At 38.2% G+C, this 24,057-nt stretch overlaps 1 protein-coding gene across 8 annotated transcripts in view; it reads right to left on the reverse strand.

The window, feature by feature from the left end:
* The window catches only part of CASK (calcium/calmodulin dependent serine protein kinase), a 396,439-nt gene that overhangs the window by 71,537 nt on the left and 300,845 nt on the right, over positions 1–24,057 (reverse strand). For all 8 annotated transcript variants that reach the window (XM_068532540.1, XM_068532538.1, XM_068532536.1 and 5 more), the window contains exon 11: positions 20,906–21,027. In XM_068532540.1, the coding sequence (XP_068388641.1) occupies positions 20,906–21,027 (122 nt within the window). The remainder of the gene's footprint in view (positions 1–20,905; positions 21,028–24,057) is intronic.

The following is a 24,057-nucleotide window of genomic DNA, read 5'->3' on the forward strand; positions in this document are numbered from 1 at the left end:
AAGTGACCCCTTGTTGATCCATCTATCCATCTAACATTTACTGAGGTCCTACCATGTACTAGGCAGTGGGTTCTATTCACTGGGGTTATGGAGAGGAAAAAGATGATAGTTGCTATGCTCAAAGAAGTCACAAATTCCAAAGACATGTATAACCAAAGGCCCAGGAACATATGCCAGCTTGATCCCCCTGAGGACCTGAGAGTACTTTGGTCCCCAGCAATATCAACTAGGAAATATCTCAGCGAGCAGTCCCAAGTTGGGGACTATCTGGATGTGTATGCATGACATGCCAACCTTCATTCCCCTGCCCCCTATTTCTGTGACTCTATCTTTGCCTTAGGGATTCAAAATATTTTAGGGATACCCATAACAAATACAAACTGTTTGAGAGATATGGCAAAGTACGTAAATAAAAAGTCATCAACAGAGAAAAGTTTGAATGCAATGTAACATTACATTGTTTTAAAACAGTCGTCAGGAGTATGCAGCTTTTCAACTTCTCATTCTTATGGGTCATCTTCATATTCTATGCTGCCTAGGAGATGCTATTCAGGACTCAAAGTTCAAATTCAGGTGGAGTTTTCCCAAGGTCTGGAGGCAAGTGAGAGGTGGTTGAGTTTTGAGAACAAAGGAAGGCTGCAGTTTCTCTTCCTTTATCACCCTTTATTGCCCGTCCCCCTTCTATCATATACAAAGAATTCTTAGAATGATGTGGCTTTGGGACTTGGCCTGCTGTCTTGGACTTTCAGCTAAAGCCCAGAGCTAAGGCCAATAGGAAGTAAGTGGTCTGCTAGGAAGCTGCCAGACCATCCTTCCAGGGCTTGCTGAAAGGTAGCTAAAATGGTCCTTCCATGCTCATCCTAGCACCCTATTCTGCCTATAGTGACAGATGCTTGGAATCTGTGGAAGCTAAAGGACTGAGGCAAGGAAGCATTTGCCTTTCCCTTCTCCTTCCTGTTGGGGAGGAAAGGAAAGGGAGTTGCTTCTTCCCTCATGCAAAGTGAAGGATGGTAGATGCTCCAAAAGACCCATGTACACAAACTAGAGGTGCCAGCAAGGAGAGCTCACTATCTCATGCTCTGCAGGGATGCTTCCTGAGTTGCAGCAATTTACAAGGTCCATCTTGGTGCACCCAGAAGAGCGCTGTGTGAGAGTCTTCGGAGTGGCTTGACATGTGGTGTTTGGGGTCTCAAGTGAAAAGAGCCTCTTTCCTGGTTGATGGCAGGGTGGGAGGCCAACAGCAGGGCAGCCCACACTTGGAGTGTATTTTATGGCAAGACTGTGTGTTTCCCATGAGTCAAGGAGCTGCCTCAGAATGTAATCTGGCTGGAGCCATCTTGGCAGAACCCTGACCAAGAGGGTTGTCTGCACAGAGCAAGGGGACCCAGGAGTGGCCGTGGGGTCACAGCTGAAGGCAGGAGCTGAGAGTGCTGCTGAGGCCAGCTGCAGAGTACATGATGATGCAGAAGCAACCCAGGACAGAGACAACATCTGGATACCTGCCACACCCCGGGCATTGACAGCCAAGAGGGCACTGGCTGCCTGAGGGACACGAGTACAGAACATGCTGTTTAAGTGGTTCTTTCTCTTTTCCATGATCAGACTCTTGAGTCCTTTGACATTCAGTAACAGCATGTAGCATGAGGCTGAGTACACAGTAGATGTTTAATAAATGTTTCTTAAAAAAATAAATGAGTATTTAACTGGTGCACAGGAACTGTAGATAATTTTTTTAAAAATCAGAGTAATGTAAAAATAAACAGAGTAGGAATACTTACTTTACCTTGTTTCTTTAGGAACCAGGTATCACAGTATCTTCTGTCCTGCTTGCACAATTAAAAACTTTCCCTCAAAATTAAGAAATACAGGGGGCTTCCCTGGTGGCGCAGTGGTTGAGAGTCTGCCTGCCGATGCACGGGTCGCGGGTTTGAGCCCTGGTCCGGGAGGATCCCACATGCCGCGGAGCAATTGGGCCCGTGAGCCGCAACTACTGAGCCTGCGCGTCTGGAGCCTGTGCTCCGCAGCAAGAGAGGCCGCGACAGTGAGGCCCGCGCACAGCGATGAAGAGTGGCCCCCGCTTGCCGCAACTGGAGAGAGCCCTCGCACAGAAACGAAGACCCAACATAGCCAAAAATAAATAAATAAATAAATAAATAAATTTAAGAAGTTGGCTTTTATAAAAAAAAAAATCAAGAAATACAGTTTGACCACATTTAATTCTTTTTTTGCTGTGTTTCAAGTCTGACTTCAAAAAATTTTCAAGGTAAAAGAGATCTTAGATATCAACATGATTCAATTCCTCCACTTTGAGGAGAGAGCTGATGACCAGTGACATGAAGGGATGCACTCAGGGTCCTACAGCCAGAGTAGCAGGGACTAGACTGGCTTCCTGACACGTGCTGTCCTTTCTCTCATACCAGAGTGCCTTGGCTTGTATTAGAATTCAGTAACATGGTCTCATGCCAGGGAGACGCCTTCAGCAAATATTCGGGAAAAGAACTGTAGAAAATGCCATTTATAGGCTGTAGGGAAAAAAAGTAACTAAATGTGATTTTTAAAAACAATTAATTAATTAAGTAATTTATTTTTGGCTGCGTTGGGTCTTCATTGCTGTGCGTGGGCTTTTCTCTAGTTGTGGCAAGCGGGGGCTACTCCGTTGCGGTGTGTGGGCTTCTCACTGCAGTGGCTTCTCTTGTTGCGGAGCACGGGCTCTAGGCACGCGGTCTTCAGAAGTCATGGCACGCGGGCTATAGTAGTTGTGGTACGTGGGCTCAGTAATTGTGGCTCGCGGGCTGTAGAGCGCAGGCTCAGTAGTTGCGGCGCACGGGCTTAGTTGCTCCGCGGCATGTGGGATCTTCCCGGACCAGGGCTCGAACCCGTGTCCCCTGCATCCGCAGGCAGATTCTTAACCACTGCGCCACCAGGGAAGTCCCTAAATGTGATTTGAAAGACATGAGGCAATCAACTACAAGCCTTGCCCTATTAAAGAATGTTAGAATCCTAATCCTTGCCTGGCCAGATGATAAACATTTCAGGCTTTGTGGGCCATATGGACTCTGTCACGACCACTCAACCTTGCTATGTATGTGAAGGCAGCCATTAATAGTCCATAAATGAATGGGCATGGCTGGGTTCCGATAAAACTTTATTTACAAAAGCAAGTAGCTGGCTGGATTTGACCTGACAGCTGTAGTTGCCAACACTTGGTCTAGAAGCTCAAATTCAAGGCAAACTGAAATGACAAAATATATTTCCATTTGTTGTTTGCTTTCCTGCCATCTGAAGATTTCAAGTGTATTTGTAAAGCTGAGGTGTAGAGGGTGAGGCAGAGGGAGGGAAGACTGTTAATAAATTATTCCTAGAGAGAAAACAAGAATGACTGTATTACTGTTTGTTTTCCCTTTCTAATGAAATTATAGTTACCCAAGTTCAGCACTTTTTATTAAAACACACACACACACACACACACACACACACACACACACAGAGCCCAAGGCAGAACGAGGAAATGTGAACAGCTGCAAGGGGAACAGACTCTTTCACGCTGTCTCACTCACAGACAGGCCTGCTCACTGCCAGTCTCTGGCACTGGGTCAGATATGACCCCACACGGCTACATGGACATGCTTCATCTTTCTGTCTTAAGGAGTAGAAAAGCACAGTTCTGTTAAAAGGCCACATTCTATATTTGGGATGGGTTGTTTTAAATAAAGCAGAATAAAGTTGGTGGTAATATTAAACTGAACTCTCCTGAGATTGTACTTTCAAGCATAAGTTAACAAGTTAATGTCACTTTTTATTTACATTCAAAACACTAAATCAAGTTTCTTTTTTTTTTTTTTTTTTACCATACTCCATGGTACCTCACTTTCTTCTGATTTTTATCCTCAAATAGAAATCTTTGTTTTGCTCATAGTTTATATGCAGCACTTAGCGATATCAACATTTGAAATGGAGTGGTTGGTGGAGAAACTATAAAATTACTATCACTGGGTTATGTGTCCCACTAACTTTCTAGCACAGAGAAAACCAAATCTAAGGACCAGAATGTACTTAGTTGAGAAAGATCATAACTTTTGCAACTAGGCTACAGACATGAGCCAAATAATGAATGGGTTTGTAGAGTTGCTGGGAACACAGAAGTATATTAGCAACCATCATCTTACCACCTAAATCAAAGATACCAAAGAAGCTCCCTGCTGGAAAAGAATTAAAGTTTTCAAGAGTCAAATATTTAGCTGCAAAGTATGTAATGAAATGTGTCTGTGATCCTAGTAAAAGATAATAACAGTGTTCACAAGTTTATATTCCACAACAATAATGGGAATTGAAATGACTCGCTCTGGAAACAGACTATCGTATTAAGAATTTCCTTACAGTTGCTCTGAAGAAGCTGGGTGATTAGGAACAAAGTTCCAGTGTCACATCTTTTCAGTGAACCCAGCAGATCAGCTATTGATATCCAATTGTAGTTTAAAAAATACATTTGAAATCTGGAAAAATGTTAGGGAAAGGTGATTTAATACTAAAATATAAGGAACTGATATTCAACTACTGCACTGGAGCCAGTTTTCTGAAGCTAGAGATCAGAGAAAATCTTCTGAGATCTAAAAATCTAGCTTTCCTGCTCAAGTTTATATATAAACTTACTGTCTTTAGGTTAAAAATATGGAAATGCCCTTTCAACAATCTTTAGTGTCGTTAAACATGACATAGTCACAAAACGAAAAGACAACCTACTGAATGGGATAAAATATTTGCAAATGATATGACTGGTAAGGGGCTAATATCCAACATTTATAAATAGCTCACACAATTCAACATCTAAAGCAAACAAACAAACAAAAACACAACTCAATTAAAAAATGGGCAGAAGAACTGAATAGACATTTCATTTTTCCAAAGAGGAAATGCAGATGACCAATGGGCACACGAAAATATACTCAGAATCACTAATCATCAGGGAAATGCAAATAAAAACCACAATGAGGTATCACCTCACACCTGTCAGAATGGCTGTCATCAAAAAGATAAGAAATAACAAGTGTTGGCGAGGATGTGGAGAAAAGGGAACCCTCATATACCATTGGTGGGGATGTAAATTGGTGCAGCCACTGTGGAAAACAGTATGGAGGTTTCTCAAAAAACTAAAAATACAACTACCATATGATATGACCCAGCAATTCCATTCCTGGGTATATATCTAAAAAAAACAAAAACACTAATTGGAAAAGCTACATGCACCCCAATATTCATAGCAGCAACATGGATGGAATTGGAGGGCATTATGCTAAGTGAAATAAGTCAGAGAAAGACAAATACTGTATGATATCACTTATAGGTGGAATCTAAAAAATAAAACGGGCTTGCCAGGTGGCGCAGTGGTTAAGAATCCGCCTGCAAATGCAAGAGACACGGGTTCGAGCCCTGGTCCGGGAAGATCCCACATGCTGAGGAGCAACTAAGCCCGTGCGCTACAACTACTGAGCCTGTGCTCTAGAGCCTGCGAGCCACAACTACTGAAGCCTGCACGCCTAGAGCCCCTGCTCCACAACAAGAGAAGCCACCGCAATGAGAAGCCTGCGCACCGCAACAAAGAGTAGCCCACGCTCGCCGCAACTAGAGAAAGCCCGCAGGCAGCAACAAAGACCCGATGCAGCCAAAAATAAATAAATAAATTTTAAAAAATAAAATAAAAAGTAAAACAAACTAGTGAATATAACAAAAAAGAAATAGACACACAGATACAGAGGACAAACTGGTGATTACCAGTGGGGAGAGGGAAGGGGGGGAGGGGCAACATAGGGGAAGATGATTAAGAGGTACAAATTATTAGGTTTAAAATAAGCTACAAGGATATATCGTACAACACAGGGAATATAGGCAGTACTTTATAATAACTATGGAGTATAACCTTTAAAAATTGTGAATCACTAATTGTATACCTATAACATATAATATTATATGGCAACTATACTTCAATTAAAAAGAATGACATACTGCAAACTTGGAAAAGAGCAGTATATTTAACAGTGGTTTAAAGATTGTGTGATGGGAAACATTAAGTGTGAAAGAAACACACTACAAAATTTAAAATGGCATTTTTAAATATTTAAGGAACTACAATTATACTTTGGGAAGAACTTATATAACCTGTCCATCTTACAAATCTAAGAATGATTATGCACTATTGGGATATTATGATTTAGAAAAATAAATTAAATCACCTAGGGCATTATTCTCTTACAGGATAAAAAATGCCTATTCTATCAGTGCTAAAAATTGTTTTGCCTAAAAATTTATATTCTGTAAAATTTCTAAAAATCAATTCAATTAAAATAGTTGAAGAAAGCACTCAAACATTAGTCATGCAGATGGCTCTCCATCTGAATGGAGATAATGTACTCCATTCATTTGAAGAGTGTACTTTCATTATTTGTACATTATCCTTCACAATTTGTACTATGTGCTAACTTTCCCTCTAAAAGTTCAGAAAACATGGAAGTAGCTAAATTTTATAAATCTTAAACTAAATTTGTTTCTCACCTAAAAAAGAAGTGTATCAAATCCACAAATCTAGTGATGGTAATAAAGTAGCAGGAGTCCCAACTTGGAATTTCAATTTTTCCTAGAGAAAAAGGTTCAGGGCTGCTACCAATACTATGGCCCAGTTCATACTGGGTAACGCGAGTTAGAAATGGATATCCGATGGACTGTATACTGTACTTAATGGCCAATAAGAATGTTGCTGGAAGCCATTGGGTTAGATGTCCCAGGAAAGCTTTAACCTAAGAGTATAGCCGTGAAATGCTAGCTTAGATCAAGTTTTCGAAAATCATGATGGGGTATATATCCTTTCAAGTCTTAAGAAGGGGCTCAGCTGGCCTAGTAATATACTACTCTACCTAAATCCATTATGAAAGTTTTCTTCTGACGGCAAATAGGAAATTAAAAATCAGTATATCCGGGCCATTTTAAGATTTCCTGAAAGGGTTGCAAAATACGTTGGATCTTGACAGCAAAAGTAACCCTAAGGAGGCCTTTGTCTGGTTTAGGTTTTACTTCTCTGTGTACAGAGCTGCTTTTGTTTCAATCCCATTAGAACATAGCTCTTACAGGGATTTATTTTTGAATCCAAGAAATTAAGACCTGCTTGACCTCCTAGTTCAATCTAAAAAGACTGTCGGTGGCCTAACAACATAGGCCACTGTGGTGGATTTCTGCTCAGTTGGCAGCTCTTTCTGAGAAACTCAAACACTGGCCTCAGATGACCTGACTTGACTGTTCTCTAGGCCTTTTTCAGTTGGCAAATAACTCTAAAATGAAGCCTTGTAAGAAACAAATCATAATGCCTATTCTTGAGCAAGCAAAAGAAAGCATGAGGAAAAACAACCAGTTAGATGATACAGGCAAGCTTTATTTTGCTTTTAATTAAATCTTATGAAATAGGGCACATTTGAATACTAGATCTAAGAGTTTGCCCAAATGTGAGAAATCTCACTATGATATAAATTTCTTTTCCATTTAAAAAAACCACTAAAAATTTTAAAAAGTGTTAAAACCTCATTTCTTAAGGTGCTCTTCTGAAGCATCTACATTAATAGTTAAATAATATTTACAGTAAATGAATATCCTATTATTAATTTGGCGCTTTAAAAGAAAACATTTACATTAGGTGTGTCGTATGATATGCAATTACTGAGGCAATTCAATAAGTTTTGACTTAGGGTATGAATTATTTTGTATAAATAAACACCAAGCATTTGTACAAGTAGCTGTAGCAAAAATGAATTTCTGTTGTGGAAAGTTAAAAGAGAACAAAAAAGACAGTTTGGCAGAAGTGGTTTTATGAAATAATGTTTGAAGGACCACAAAGAGAAGAAGGCAACTATGTTCTTGGATGTGAATGCTGCAAGCCAACCCCATCGAACATTCTTCAACTGAGCATATCACATTCCTTTCTGGGGGGAGCCCCCCCTTTCCTTGAGAATAGCATGAAGAAGAATCAGAGCTTGCTGCACTTGGAAGGCTTTTTGAACATTCCTCTGCCTTCCGGTAAAGTTGACTATGGTGCTATAAAAAGAGAAGGGCACTCAGTGGGAAACACTGGTATTGGGGAGAAGCTGATTCTTGGTATTTTAGAGTAAACTCCAATCACTGTTTTAAGAAGTAATCCACCTGAACAAATAAGGGAATGAGAGGGACTGCTGAAGTTAATAATAGTTTCAGTGAAAACCACACATTCCTTTCACAAAGATGTATAACATCTTTGTGAAAGGAGACCACATAGAGCAATTGCCTGGGGATGAAACTAAGGCTGAATTCCCTACTACTGGATAGTTTTATTTGGAGAATTTGGCTTTTCCTAGTATATAACTGTCTACCATAAAACAATGATATCGGATGAATGGATAAACAAAATGTGGTACATACATAAGATGGATTATTTTTCAGTTTCTAAAAGGAAGGAAATGCTGATACATACCACAACATGGATGAACCTTTGAGGACATTATGTTAGGTGAAATAAGCTAGTCACAAAAGAACAAATAAGGTATGATCCCACTTATATGAGGAACTTACAGTTGTCAAATTCCTTGAGACAGAAAGTAGAATGGGGGGCTTCCCTGGTGGCGCAGTGGTTGAGAATCTGCCTGCTAATGCAGGGGACACGGGTTCGAGCCCTGGTCTGGGAAGATCCCACATGCCACGGAGCAACTGGGCCCGTGAGCCACAACTGCTGAGCCTGCGCGTCTGGGGCCTGTGCCCCGCAACGGGAGGGGCCGCGATAGTGAGAGGCCCACGCACCGCGATGAAAAGTGGCCCCCGCTTGCCGCAACTAGAGAAAGCCCTCGCACGAAACGAAGACCCGACACAGCTAAATAAATAAATAAATAAATAAATAAAGTAGCTATTAATTTTAAAAAAAGCTGTATTAAAAAAAAAAAAAAAAAAAAAAAGAAAGTAGAATGGTGGCTGCCAGGGGCTAAGGAGAGGAGGAAATGGTGAGTTGCTGTTTAGTGGGTGCAGTTTCAGTTGGAGAAGCTGAAAAAAGTTCTGGAGATGGATGGTGGTAATGGTAGCACAACAACGTGAATGTACTTAATTCCACCAAATGGTACACTGAAAAATGCTTAAAGTGGTATATTTTATGTTATGTATATTTTACCACAGTAAAGAGACCAAAAAAGTGGAAATTATGTCACATAAAATCTGCCATGAAGGTGTGAATTTGGGGAAATGACTATGCATTTGAATATAGAAGAAATGAACTAAAAGAATAAACTAAAACATGTTGCTTTGCAAAGGTGCCCCCTCCCTTACTGAAAAATACGTACAATTATGTAATTCATAATGTTTTTAAACAAAAAAAAGACAATTTGGACTTCTTTCACAAGTCACAACCACACTTTGGTTAATAAAACAGTTCTTGGGAGAGAAAAACAAATTTAGCATTTTAAAGTCAATGAACTTTAAAATGTTAAATTTTAAAGGTAAATTCTTAGCAATAAAGCTAAATGTTGAGATGGGGAAATCAGTGTAATGATGCTGTGAAATCTACTGGGATGATCCCTTCAGTGGGCTTTGGGCACTGCAGAGAGTAGGCAGCTTGGCTTTGCTAGGTTGGTGTTAGGACACAGGGACAATGCTAGGAGACACTGGAAACTGCTGTCATAGTGTCATAAAAATGATATTTTGGGATGATCCACAGTATACTATAACCCACAGCACATGGAAGGAACTTCCAACAGTGCTTTACCTTAAAATAATGCAAAAAGGGTAAAATAGATTTTTTAAAATAAAAATACTTCTCATTTTTTAACTTTTAAAAGCTTTACTATCATTTATAAACTGTACAGTCTGCACATTGTAAGTGTCCAGTTTGATGACTTTCAGTAAATTCATACAGCTGTACAACCATCATCTCAATCCAGTTTTAGAATATTTTCTTCACCCTCAAGCGTTCTCTTGTGTTGCATCTTAGAACGCTTTGCTTAACCCAAGGTAATGAAGATTTACTCCTTATATTTTCTTCTAAAAATTTTATAGTTTTAAGCTTACAATTTCCATCTTGTGGAAATCTTTGTGTAATGGTGTGAGGTAAGGGTCTAAGTTTATTTCTTTGCATATGGATAACCAGTTGTTCCTGCACCACGTTTAAAAAAGGCACTATCCCCTCCCCACTGAATTGCCCTGGCACCTTTGTTGAAAATCAGCTGGCCATGAATGAGGGTTTATTTCTGAATGCTATGATCCTTATGTCTATCCTTACACCAATACCATACTATTTTCATTACTGTAGCTTTATAACAAGCTTTGAAGTCAGTTCTCTAGCTTTGTTCTTTTTACAAAATTGTTTATGGCATTTCCATATAAATTGTAGGATCAGATTGTCAACTTCTGTTAAAAAAAATTCTGCTGGGATGCTGATAAGGACTGCATTGAATCTATAGCTCAATGTGAAGAAAACTTCCATCTTAACAATATTGAATCCTCCAATCCAACATTTTATCTCTCTCCATTTATTTAGATCTTCCTTACTTTCTTCCAGCAACAGCTGTAGTTTTCAATGTATGAGTCCTATACTTCTCTTGTTTAATTAACTAAGTATTTTATCCTTTTCAATGGTATTGTGAATATTTTTAAAATTTTATTTTCACATTATTTGTTGCTTATATATAAAAGTACAGTTAATTTTTGTATGTTGATCTTGTATCCTGCAATCTTGCTAAACTTGCCTATTAGTTCTAGCAGATTTTTTTGTAGTTTCCTTAGGATTTTTTACATGCAAGACTATATCTCTGTGAGAATATGGTTTTACTTCTTCTTTTCCAATCTGCATGCCTTGAATTTCTTTTTCTTGCTTTACTGCACTGGCCAGAACCTCCATAACAATGTTGAATAGAAGTGGTAATAGTGGACAATCCTTGCTTTGTTTCTAGTTATATTAGTTTTCTATTGCTGAGTAACAAATGACCATATTCTTAGTAGCTTTTTTCCCCTTTAAGTTTATTGATATTTACATTAAGAATGGAGAAAAACTACTTTGAAAATATTTAGGACATATAATATTTCTAGCTCTATTTCAGGAATTTTGTTTCATGTGATACTTTCCTATTGACACTAATACTTTGATACTCTGATGGAAACAGACATGGGAGTTTTGCCCATCCAGTTAGAAACAGTGGAATGAGAGACCCCCATATCCAAAGCAAGCTTCAGGGTACTTCAATCTCCAGCCCCAGGAGGCAGGTAGCACAAGGGCCACCACCACTGCCCTACTACCCAGATGGTTTCATATTTGCTGAAGTTCACTCTTTAAGACTACATGGTCAACAGATGCAGAGAAAGCTTTTGACAAAATTCAACACCCATTTATGATAAAAACCCTCCAGAAAGTAGGCACAGAGGGAACTTTCCTCAACATAATAAAGGCCATATATAACAAACCCACAGCCAACATCATCCTCAATGGTGAAAAACTGAAACCATTTCTACTAAGATCAGGAACAAGACAAGGTTGCCCACTCTCACCACTATTATTCAACATGGTTTTGGAAGTTTTAGCCACAGCAATCAGAGAAGAAAAAGAAATAAAAGGAATCCAAATCGGAAAAGAAGAAGTAAAGCTGTCACTGTTTGCAGATGACATGATACTATACATAGAGAATCCTAAAGATGCTACCAGAAAACTACTAGAGCTAATCAATGAATTTGGGAAAGTAGCAGGATACAAAATTAATGCACAGAAATCTCTTGCATTCCTATACACTAATGATGAAAAATCTGAAAGTGAAATTAAGAAAACACTCCCGTTTACCACTGCAACAAAAAGAATAAAATATCTAGAAATAAATCTACCTAAGGAGACAAAAGATCTGTATGCAGAAAATTATACGAAACTGATGAAAGAAATTAAAGATGATACAAATAGATGGAGAGATATACCATGTTCTTGGATTGGAAGAATCAACATTGTGAAAATGACTCTACTACCCAAAGCAATCTACAGATTCAATGCAATCCCTATCAAACTACCACTGGCATTTTTCACAGAACTAGAACAAAAAATTTCACAATTTGTATGGAAACACACAAGACCCCGAATAGCCAAAGCAATCTTGAGAAAGAAAAACGGAGCTGTAGGAATCAGGCTCCCTGACTTCAGACTATACTACAAAGCTACAGTAATCAAGACAGTATGGTACTGGCACAAAAACAGAAATACAGATCAATGGAACAGGATAGAAAGCCCAGAGATAAACCCATGCACATATGGTCACCTTAGTTTTGATAAAGGAGGGAAGAATATACAGTGGAGAAAAGACAGCCTCTTCAATAAGTGGTGCTGGGAAAACTGGACAGGTACATGTAAAAGTATGAAATTAGAACACTCCCTAACACCATACACAAAAATAAACGCAAAATGGATTAAAGACCTAAATGTAAGGCCAGACACTATCAAACTCTTAGAGGAAAACATAGGCAGAACACTCTATGACATAAATCACAGCAAGATCCTTTTTGACCCAGCTCCTAGAGAAATGGAAATAAAAACAAAAATAAACAAATGGGACCTAATGAAACTTCACAGCTTTTGCACAGCAAAGGAAACCATAAACAAGACCAAAAGACAACCCTCAGAATGGAAGAAAATATTTGCAAATGAAGCAACTGACAAAGGATTAATCTCCAAAATTTACAAGCAGCTCATGTAGCTCAATATCAAAAAAACAAACAACCTAATCCAAAAATGGGCAGAAGACCTAAACAGACATTTCTCCAAAGATGATATACAGATTGCCAACAAACACATGAAAGAATGCTCAACATCATTAATCGTTAGAGAAATGCAAATCAAAACTACAATGAGATATCATCTCACACAGGTCAGAATGGCCATCATCAAAAAATCTACAAACAATAAATGCTGGAGAGGGTGTGGAGAAAAGGGAACCCTCTTGCACTGTTGGTGGGAATGTAAATTGATACAGCCACTATGGAGAACAGTATGGAGGTTCCTTAAAAAACTAAAAATAGAACTACCATACGACCCAGCAATCCCACTACTGGGCATATACCCTGAGGAAACCATAATTCAAAAAGAGTCATGTACCAAAATGTTCACTGCAGCTCTATTTACAATAGGCAGGACATGGAAGCAACCTAAGTGTCCATCAACAGATGAATGGATAAAGGAGATGTGGCACATATATACAATGGAATATTACTCAGCCATAAAAAGAAATGAAATTGAGTTATTTGTGGTGAGGTGGATGGACCTAGAGTGCGTCATACAGAGTGAAGTAAGTCAGAAAGAGAAAGACAAATACTGTAATGTAACACATATATTTGGAATCTAAAAAAAAAAAAAAAAAAAAGGTTCCGAAGAACCTAGGGGCAGGACAGGAATAAAGACGCAGACGTAGAGAATGGACTTGAGGACACGGGGAGGGGGAAGGGTAAGCTGGGACGAAATGAGAGAGTGGCATAGACATATATACACTATGAAATGGAAAATAGGTAGCTAGTGGGAAGCAGCCACATAGCACAGGGAGATCAGCTCGGTGCTTTGTGACCACCTAGAGGGGTGGGATGGGGAGGGTGGGAGGGAGGGAGATGCAAGAGGGAAGAGATATGGGAACATATGTATATGTATAACTGATTCACTTTGTTATAAAGCAGAAACTAACACACCATTGTAAAGCAATTATACTCCAATAAAGATGTTAAAAAAAAAAAAGAAAGTAATTGAGTTGAAGATATGACTTAATTTTCTTTCTCAAATCCTCAGATCTAAAATTTCTCTTCTGATGAAGTTCCAACGGATATGTTAGAATTTTTCTTCAGAGTTGTTTGTGGGGGGAGTTGTTCTTAGAATTTAATTTTATATTCACAGATCAAGTACCTACCCACTCCTAGCTATGCAAAGAAACACATATATTACAAAGTTTCATTCTGCACATCTCTGAGAATGGCAGCATATTCCGTAAGGAGGTGAGGGGTGGGTCCCAGATGGAAGATAATGCCATGGATGGAAAACATGACACTTCATAAGCAAAAGTGGTAGGACTCAGCATATGATGTGAGGTTAGCCTTTTGAATGAACTTATTTTAAAAGTACAACTGAGGACTTCCCTGGTGGCCCAGTGGTTAAGAATCCGCCTGCCAATGCAGGGGACACGGGTTCAAGCCCTGGTCCGAGAAGATTCCACATGTCGTGGAGCAACTAAGCCTGCGCTCCACAACTACTGAGCCTGCGAGCCACAACTACTGAGCCCGCACACCTAGAGCCTTTGCTCCGTGGCAAGAGAAGCCACCGCAGTGAGAATCCCACGCACTGCAACAAAGTGTAGCTCCTGCTTGCCGTAACTAGAGGAAGCCTGCGCACAGCAATGAAGACCCAATGCAGCCAAAAATAAATAAATAAATTAATTAATTAAAAAAAAAAAAAGTGCAACTGAAAGAAGTAGAACAAGGGAATTGTGGAAAGGGGGTGTAGGCGATAGATGTGTTTTGTATCTTGATTGGGGTAACAGTAACATGACTCTTATGCATTTGTAAACACTCATAGAACTGTACACCAGAGAGTGAACTGTACTGTATATAAATTTCAAAATGTAATCAGCACCATCCCCCATAAAAGTAACATACGCTCATTGTCAAATATTTGGAAAACAGAAATACAATGTTATATACCATTCAAGATACTGGATGTTAATGTACCAGAGTACAAAAGGCTTATTGATATGGTTTCAGATTCCACATTGGAAATAACCTTTAAGAAACTACCATGCTACAAGGTTTGGTGTAGTGACAAAAAAGAATACCCACTATTAATGGAAAAGGCTATTAAAATACTCCTATCTTTTCCAGCCTCAAAAAAAAAAAAAAAACAGACTACATGGGACCCTGAGAAGGTACCAGTAGCTCAGCCTCTGAAGGTCCTCAAATAGGCCTTATTATTCAGACATATAAGTGCAAATCGACCAGACTACAAATTCATGGGTAACTTAGCTTTGGCATTTCCTGACTGGTAACCTATTTAAACATCCAAACTTAACACTGTATCAGCTTACTTCTCAGACCCCAAATTGCTCAAAAACATCAAATTATTGCAGAAGTTTCATTTTTTCCCTTTTAGGAAGCTTCTGAGTTCTAAAAATAAGCTATTCCCAAATATGACTACTAATTTAATATCATCTTAAAAAAAGCAAAATAGTAAATCAAGAGTTGTAGTTTTCCAGTGTTAACTCCAAGTCAGATAGAAAAACTCTCTAACTCTCCCTAAAAAGCAGAAAAGTCATAATAAAGATGTCAATAATATAAAATATGGAGGATTAAGGACATCAATTTATTTCTAATGCAATATTTTAAAATATTATTCTATTATAAAAATTGCTTATAAATTAATATAAAAACTGCTAAATTAAGTTGCTATTGCAGTTAGTTTTTGCTTTATTAATCTAATCACCGATTATTTTTTAGGACTTCTCAGAAAAATGATCTTAATTAAGTGGGGCATCACATTTACCATGGAAACAGCAGTCTGTAACAAATGCTAACAGCTGCTCAGAGGTATGACAGATGGTGGGTGAATGTTTAAAACTTAGTTGTCAAAGTTTGGCAGAGAGAAATAAATGTGTAATTTAACAATGTTTTGTAACATTGTTGACTTACAAAATAAACATTAATTCTGTAATAGGAAAATTTCTACAAAAACTTAATAAGACTGAGAATCACCACCAAATAACATTTGCAAAATACTTTTTATCTGGAAAAAAACTCTTGATTTTTCAGCCCATCAAAAACACCTCTATCATCTCACCATCCAACGTTATCACACAGAAGTTCCAAAACTGATTCAAAATATTAGTAAAAGACATAATTACACTTTAACACCAATTCCCAAGAAAGCCTAATTAATGAACGACAGGGTAACATTTCATTATTTTAGATTTGATTTTTGTAATCTGCACTCATACTTGAAAAATCAATTCTGGGCAAAATTAGTTTTCCATGCTGTACTGGGCTGAATATTGTCCCCTCAAAATTCATGTCGATCCGGAATCTCAGAATGTGACCTTATTTGGAAATCAGGTCTTTGCAGATGTAATTAATTAAGACGAGGTCATACTGGATTAGAGTGGGTCCTAAATCCAATGACTGAAGACATATTGAATAGAATCACACACATACAGAGGAGAACGCCATGTGAAGATGGAGTCAGAGACTGGAGTAATGAAGCCAAAGAACACCAAGGATTGCAGGCAACTACCAGAGCTGGAAGAGGCAAGGAAGGATTCTTCCCTGGAGACTTGGAGGGAGCATGGCTCTGCTGACACCTGATTTAAGACTTCTAGCCTCCAGAACTGTAAGAGAATAATTTGTTATCTTAAGCCACCCCGTCTGTGGCAGCTTCAGTAAACACACTCCAAATTGTATTTTATTAAAATTGAGCTATGTATTTCATATACAGACCATCACTGTACCACTGCTTTTAACTTTTGAAAGTAGACATATTGGAACAAGCTGGACCAAGCACACTTCTTCCTCAAGCCTCTTTATTTCTCCCCACAAAATGAGAAGCAGCATATGTGTGCCAGGTAGAACTGGTTGAATAGAAAATATTTAGACATTCTAGAACTATTTCTAACTACAGATTATACTAGATGTGTTTTACTAGAATTCAAATCAGAAAGCATTTCCTCCCTCAGTGGAACCACAGTATTTCTCCTTTTGTTTTAATGTAAATTCTTTCAATGTGACAGACGTTTTGTTTCCTCCAAACCAATTCTAATAACGTTTCTTTGAATTCTGAGCTTGTTACTATTTTAAAGGCATGACTAGAAAAAATAAAGTACTACATAATCTTTTATCTTCCTCAGGAACTTAATCTTGTTTCTTTTTGTCAGCTGAAAAATGATGGCTGCAAACTTAACGATTTTTAGTGTTATTGAATTAATAGGAATTATTTAAATATAATAAAGATATTTCATGAAATGGCTCAGTGGGATTAAGTAGCAATCAAGCCACGGTCCACAAAACTAGGCCACTAGGTGTCACTACTTGGAATTCTTGAAAAGGAACCAACAATGATTCTGTAAAACAATACAATCCAAATCCAAGCATGGGATATGGAACACTAGAAGAAAGAAGAATGAATGGTCAAAGTTTGAAAAGCTTCTTCTCAAGTGTTGGTCATACCATGATCCTTTTTTTTTATGCATACCATAAGTACTGAAGTATTGAAACATTTTTTTTTTAAAGATTGATTGATTGATTGATTGATTGATTGCTATGTTGGGTCTTCGTTTCTGTGCTAGGGCTTTCTCTAGTTGCGGCAAGCGGGGGCCACTCTTCATCGCGGTGCGCAGGCCTCTCACTATCGTGGCCTCTCTTGTTGCGGAGCACAGACTCCAGACGCGCAGGCTCAGTAGTTGTGGCTCACGGGCCTAGTTGCTCCGCGGCATGTGGGATCTTCCCAGACCAGGGCTCGAACCCGTGTCCCCGGCATTAGCAGGCAGATTCTCAACCACTGCGCCACCAGGGAAGCCCGAAACATTTTTTTAATAGTTAGGTTTCTCTACATGGCAGCCATTTGAACACTTCACTGATCACATTATTGAAATGTAGCCTGTTAACTCTGAAACAAGAGCTTAATGAGACATATTTAAGGGCTGTAGATCATGAGGGCATTATCTCATTCATGACGATTAAGCTTTCATTGAAGGATGGCTCAGTTTGGATCTTCAGAACCAAACGCATCCCAACACTGCCCAGGGTCGGCCTTATAGTCAGTCATTTCAGGAGAGTTCTGGGCTTCACATGTAGTGCTTGTCTGCAAAATTCTGTAAACACGGTGTCTTTTTATTGGGCACAACTCATTTTCAGCCCACCAACTCCTTTTCAAATCGAGATGCATTGGCAGGGCGCATACTGATACTACAGACACTTCTTTAAGTGTAATTAATAAAAATTACAAAGGAATATAAATATAATTAATAAAAATCCAAAGGAACTTTAAACATGTTCTTCCTCACTAAAATCTATGAATCTCTTCTGAAGTTGTAACAATGTCTACCCAAGAATGCAGCAGTTATTCAAAATAATTATTTTCAGTGAGGTCTGGCAGCCTGGCTCAGTTCCAAAGTCCAGTCTGTGTCTGAATATCTGCCCCTCCTTGTAGAAACTAGCAATGTTCTTGCATTTCCCCTGCAGTCTCAAGCTTGGTATGCTCAGATACCTTGTTACATTAAGTAAGAAAAACACAACTTTGAAAACTAATTTGGGCTACTCTTAGCCTTTAAATGACAAAAAGTCCTTGATCTAAAGGCCAGTAAATCTTAGCAATGACAACCACTGACTGCACTGAAATAAACCAAATCTCCATGCTCTGCTGCAGCTTCTTTCAAATATCCCACTTACTAGTTCTAGTAAAGGCTGTGACTTCTGCAGAAAATTCACAATTGTCAAAACTTTCTGCATCTGGGACTTCCCTGGCAGTCCAGTGGTTAAGACTACGCACTTCCACTGCAGAGGGCGCAGGTTCGAACCCTGGTTGGGGAACTCCCGCATGCCGTGCTGTGGTGCGGCCAAACAAACAAACAAAAACAAAAAACAAAAAAACCTTTCTGCATCATATGAAACAATGATAAAGAAGAGTAGATATTTAAATAGCCAATGAAAAGAGGTCAAACTCTAATTCAAATAACACATTAACAATAATAATGATGACAACGAAGGAGGAGAAAATGGAAGGCTAGGAGCTATCCACAAAACAGAATGAATTTCAAGGGCTCTTTGGTGTCCAAGGAAAGTAACAAGTTACTTGAAATAAACTTAATCTGAAACGTCCTCAAATTACTTAGGATAAATTACACTAAAGAGAAAACCCATTTCCTTATCTTCCTGAGCACATTTTTTATCTTTACTGAAGTATAATTGACAAATACAATTGTAATATATTTAAAGTATACAACATGATGATTTGATAAATGTATACATTGTGAAAGGATTCTCACAATCAAGTTAATTAGCACATCCATAACTTCACATATTTATCTTTTTTTGATGAGAATACTTAAGTTCTATTCTCTTAGCAAATTTCAATTATAAAATGCGATGTTAACTATAGTCACCACGCTATACATTAGATCCTCTGACCTTATTTATCTTATAACTGAAAGTCTGTACCCTTTTACCAACTTCTCCCCATTTCCCCCACCTCCCAGCCTGGGCAACCATCATTCCACTTTGTTTCTATGAGTTTGACTTTTTTTTTAAGATTATGCACATAACTGATACCATGCAGTATTTGTCTTTCTCTATCTGGCTTATTTCACTTAGTACATTTTAAAACTATTTCCCAGTTCTCTTGCATCTAGGTAAGCATGTAACTAGTACTTGTCAATGGAATATGGACAACTGTAATACAGGCCACTTCCAACCTTGACCCTGCAAAATTCTCCATTTTTTCTCATCTGCTGGCTGGGTGCAAAGGATGCAGTGGAAGATTCCAAAACCTTGAGAGATGGCAGAATCACAAAGTGGAAGAAGCCTGGATCCCTGAATGCCTCTGTGGAAGAGACTCTTCCTGCTCCTCCCCTCCTCATCTACCTGCATTGGACTGTGATGTGAGAAAGAAATAAACTTCTATTCCGGTAAGCCACTCAAATTTTAGGATTGCATGCTGTAGCAGTTAGTCCTGAATTAATACATACACTATTTAAAAAGCCTAACTGATTAAAAAATAATAATTAATTTGATTTGACCAAATCTATGGATAGAAGCAACTGTTAGATACCTATGACTGCACTTAGTGTGAAGTTGAAACATACTGTGACACTCTTAGCTTAGCTTTTCCCAAACTGGTCCTTACCAATTCGACAGGATTGTGAATAAAAGTTCTCTGCCCAAATTAGTTTGAGAAATGCTATTAGAGTTAATCAGGTTTCTTTGCTATAGGACATCTTAGAGCTGCTATATACTAACACCCATTGTGAATCCGTATAAAAGGAATAAAGAATGCAGCATTTTCCAAACTTATATAGTCAATAAATAATTTAACCAATAAATTTAAGATCTACTCCCCGCTCTCGAATGGCAAGACCCACCACTATCTCCCAGAGCAATGCTCTGTAGAATACATTCTGGGAAATTTTGCTTTAGTTTAATCCGTGTCATATGGTTGATTAATCAGAGTGAGCACCAAAAAGTTCTAGACATCCCAAAGCAAAATAATTCTCTTATTAAGGGAAGATTTTTCTTGTAAAAAGACTTATATGTACTAGTAGACTAATATGTACACTAAGAAAGTTTTCACTGCTGAAGTTAAGCAAGTTCTATAAGAAAGGTATTTTACTTAAAATGTGACTGAAATGAAGGCAGATGTGAACTGTCAGCTCCTGACTTTTCCTTGTATCTGTCAGTGGAGCCTGTCATATTCAATGATGGAATATATTCTTATGTTTTAAGGAGAAGACACTGAGTTTATGAAAACCAGCAACGTTAAGTATGAAATGTGTATGTGAATACAGTCCATTGCACAATATCTTACTTTTCTTTCTCCTATATTCATGTTTGAGGTGCAATGTTTGAAAACAATGTTTAAAAGCAATAAACGGTAATCACAGCTAAGATCAATGGATTCTTCTAAGAGAAACACATATATAAAATATATAACTTTTTCCACTGTGACTTGTTAGGCTATACTGCATCTGTACCATATATAAGATACTATATTTCAGTTATGAATCTATGATGGATGACTTCCCACATTTCTCACAGACTCAAGGCAACTGAAAAAGGACGGTTATGATGGACATTTGGCTATTCATGTAAAGTAAAACGGTATGGTAAATATTCAATTTACCCAAAAAAATTAATAAAAAGAAAGACTTACATCTAGTAGTGTGTGAAGATGCTGATCCTGGAAAACACTGTGTAGGAAATCTAAGTCCTTTTCACTGCAGTCTGTAAGTGCATGAATTTCTTCCAGGCTGTCCAGCACCTGTGAGACTGCTCCTAAGGGGAACAAACAGAAACAGCCAGTAGAGAAAGTCAATGTCAAACTAACCTTCATAAGCTAAATGTTACACCTCAGAACTGTGGGCTAACAGACAGAATTTCAAAGGTTCAGGTCTTTACTGAAAAATAGACTTAAATGCGTTTCATATCACTTAAGGATAGAGTATTTGCAGTGAGTTTATGTTCTTAACAATGTATTTGTGTGTTCCTCATTTTTCAAAGTAAATTGAATCTTGTCTTACTTGAATTAAGGAAATTCATCAACTATAACTGAGCTACTAGAAGATCTGGGTGCAGAACGTTATATCAATACATCAGAAACAGAGTGTGGGTTCCAATGACCCCATGATGTTTTGAAATATTACAGAAGTAACATAGGTGGCCATTTCACACAGGTGCATTCCATCAAGAACGGAAGGCAAAGTCGGCTGTAGATCTGAGGGACAAACCTTCAACTGGGAGCTCCTGCTGTGTAAAATAGGCTTCTTAGGATTTTTAAGGCTCAAACTTAAGTTAACAAAAATCCCACTCCACTCTTTCTCCTTCCTTTACATACAAAGTCAAGGGAACCAAGTTGTTCTTAGTCTATTGGGCCCCTTTTTATTCAGAGGACAAAGACAAAGGGTAGGTATACTGACTGACACTTTCAAATACCATATTAGATACTAGGGGAAATCATTTTTGCAGGGCAGTGTGGTCACTTTCTTTAAATTTCCTCTAATAACCAGGAATCCAGAGAGGTAGCAGCAGGGAGAAATACACACCGGGTAGTAACAAAGTCACTTAGCCTTAAAGAAATGATTAGCCAATTTTACTTTGCAGACAACATGCACATACACACTTCAGAGAAAGAAAAGCACCCTGAGAGGCTACGCTTCAGAACGTTAGTGTACACAGTGTCAGGGACATTCTAACAATAAGTGCCTCGCTGCACATGTAACTCTTAGATTCATAGTTTTCAACCAGAAGCAATTTTGCCCCTCAGGGGGACATTTGGCAATGTCTGGAGACACTTTTGGTTGTCACAACTGTGGTGGTGGTCGGAGTGAGGAGATAGGTTGTGCTACTGTCATCTAGTGGGTAGAGGCCTGGGATGCTATTAAACATCCTCCAATGCCCAAGATGGCTCCCCAACAAGAATGAATTATGTAGCCCAAAACGTCAATAGTGCTGAAGTGGAGAAACTGCTTTACATAAAGATAAAAATTGTGAATCTTTCTGTTCTGGAACTCTATGCTGTTTCTAGTTACTTTTGGTCTTGGACCTCATCCATTCACATGCACTTATTGGTGAGAATGTAAATTAGTACCACTTTTCCAGAAAGCAATCTGGTAATTTATATCAAAGAGCCTTAAAAAATGCTCATGCACTTTGATTCAGTAATTCCATTTACAAAAACCTACATTAAGGAAAAAATAGGAAATGTAGAAAAAGCTTTATGTGTAAGGATATCTATCATATAAAATGGATAAATATCTAATAATTAGGGAATGATTACATAAATTATAGAACATCCATATAATGGAATATATAGCCACATGAAAATTGTTTTTGAAGAATTTTAAAGATAGAGAAATCTGCATGATAGCAAATTCAAGAAAGCAGAATGCAAAACCTCATCAACTATATATCCCCAATTATAAGTGAAAAAAATATATTTACAAATTCAGGAAAAAACCCCAACAGAATGAAAAATACCAAAAAGGTAATAGCAGTTATGTTTATTTTCCTATTTATACTTCATTCTGTTTTTGTCCATATGTTCCAAGGTTTCTACAATGGACAAAAAAAAAAAGCTGCTATATAAGCAACTGCTTTTTGCAGTATTTAATTACGTTAAAAATCTGGGGCTTAAGACACACATCAAGTGGTTATCCACATGGAAATTACTGTAGCTAACTTTTAAAAAATTTGACTTTTTATTTTGAGATAATTGTAGATTAACATGCAGTTGTAAGAAATAGTACAGAAAGAGCTCATGTAACCTTCACCCAGGTTCCCCCAATGGTAACATCTTATAAAACTGTCATATATCATAACCAGGATATTGACATTGATATAGTCAAGCTACAGAATATTTCCATCACCACAAGGATCCTTCATGTTGCCCTTTTATAACTGCAATAATTTCCCTCCTGCCCTTCCCCCTCCTAACCCCTGGCAACTACTAACCTGTTCTCCATTTCTATAAATTTGTCATTTCAAGGATGCTATATAAATGAAACAATACAGTATGTAACCTTTGGGGACTGGCTTTTTTGACTCAGCATAATTCTCTGGAGATTCATCCAGGTTGTTGCATATATCAATAGTTTAATCCTTTTTATTCTTGGGTAGTATTCCATGGCAGGGAGGTACCACAATTTCTTTTTCCCCCCACCATGGTCACCCACCCTTTGGAAAAGGGTATTTTATTGTATTTATTTTTTAAAGATCTTTATTGGAGTATAATTGCTTTACAATGGTGTGTTAGTTTCTGCTGTATAACAAAGTGAATCAGCTATACGTATACATATATCCCCATAACCCCTCCCTCTTGCGTCTCCCTCCCACCCTCCCTATCCCACCCCTCTAGGTGATCACAAAGCACCGAGCTGATCTCCTTGTGCTATGCGGCTGCTTCCCACTAGCTATCTATTTTACATTTGATAGTGTATATATGTCCATGCCACTCTCTCACTTCATCCCAGCTTACCCTTCCCCCTCCCCGTGTCCTCAAGTCCATTCTCTACGTTTGCGTCTTTATTCCTGTCCTGCCCCTAGGTTCTTCAGAACCTTTTTTTTTTTTTCTGATTCCATATATATGTGTTAGCATACGGTATTTGTTTTTCTCTTTCTGACTTACTTCACTCTAGATGACAGTCTCTAGGTCCATCCACCTCACTACAAGTAACTCAATTTCGTTTCTTTTTATGGCTGAGTAATATTCCATTGTATATATGTGCCACATCTTCTTTATCCATTCATCTGTCGATGGACACTTAGGTTGCTTCCATGTCCTGGCTATTGTAAATAGAGCTGCAATGA

Source organism: Eschrichtius robustus, chromosome X, assembly GCF_028021215.1.
Source record: "Eschrichtius robustus isolate mEscRob2 chromosome X, mEscRob2.pri, whole genome shotgun sequence".
NCBI lineage: Eukaryota > Metazoa > Chordata > Mammalia > Artiodactyla > Eschrichtiidae > Eschrichtius > Eschrichtius robustus.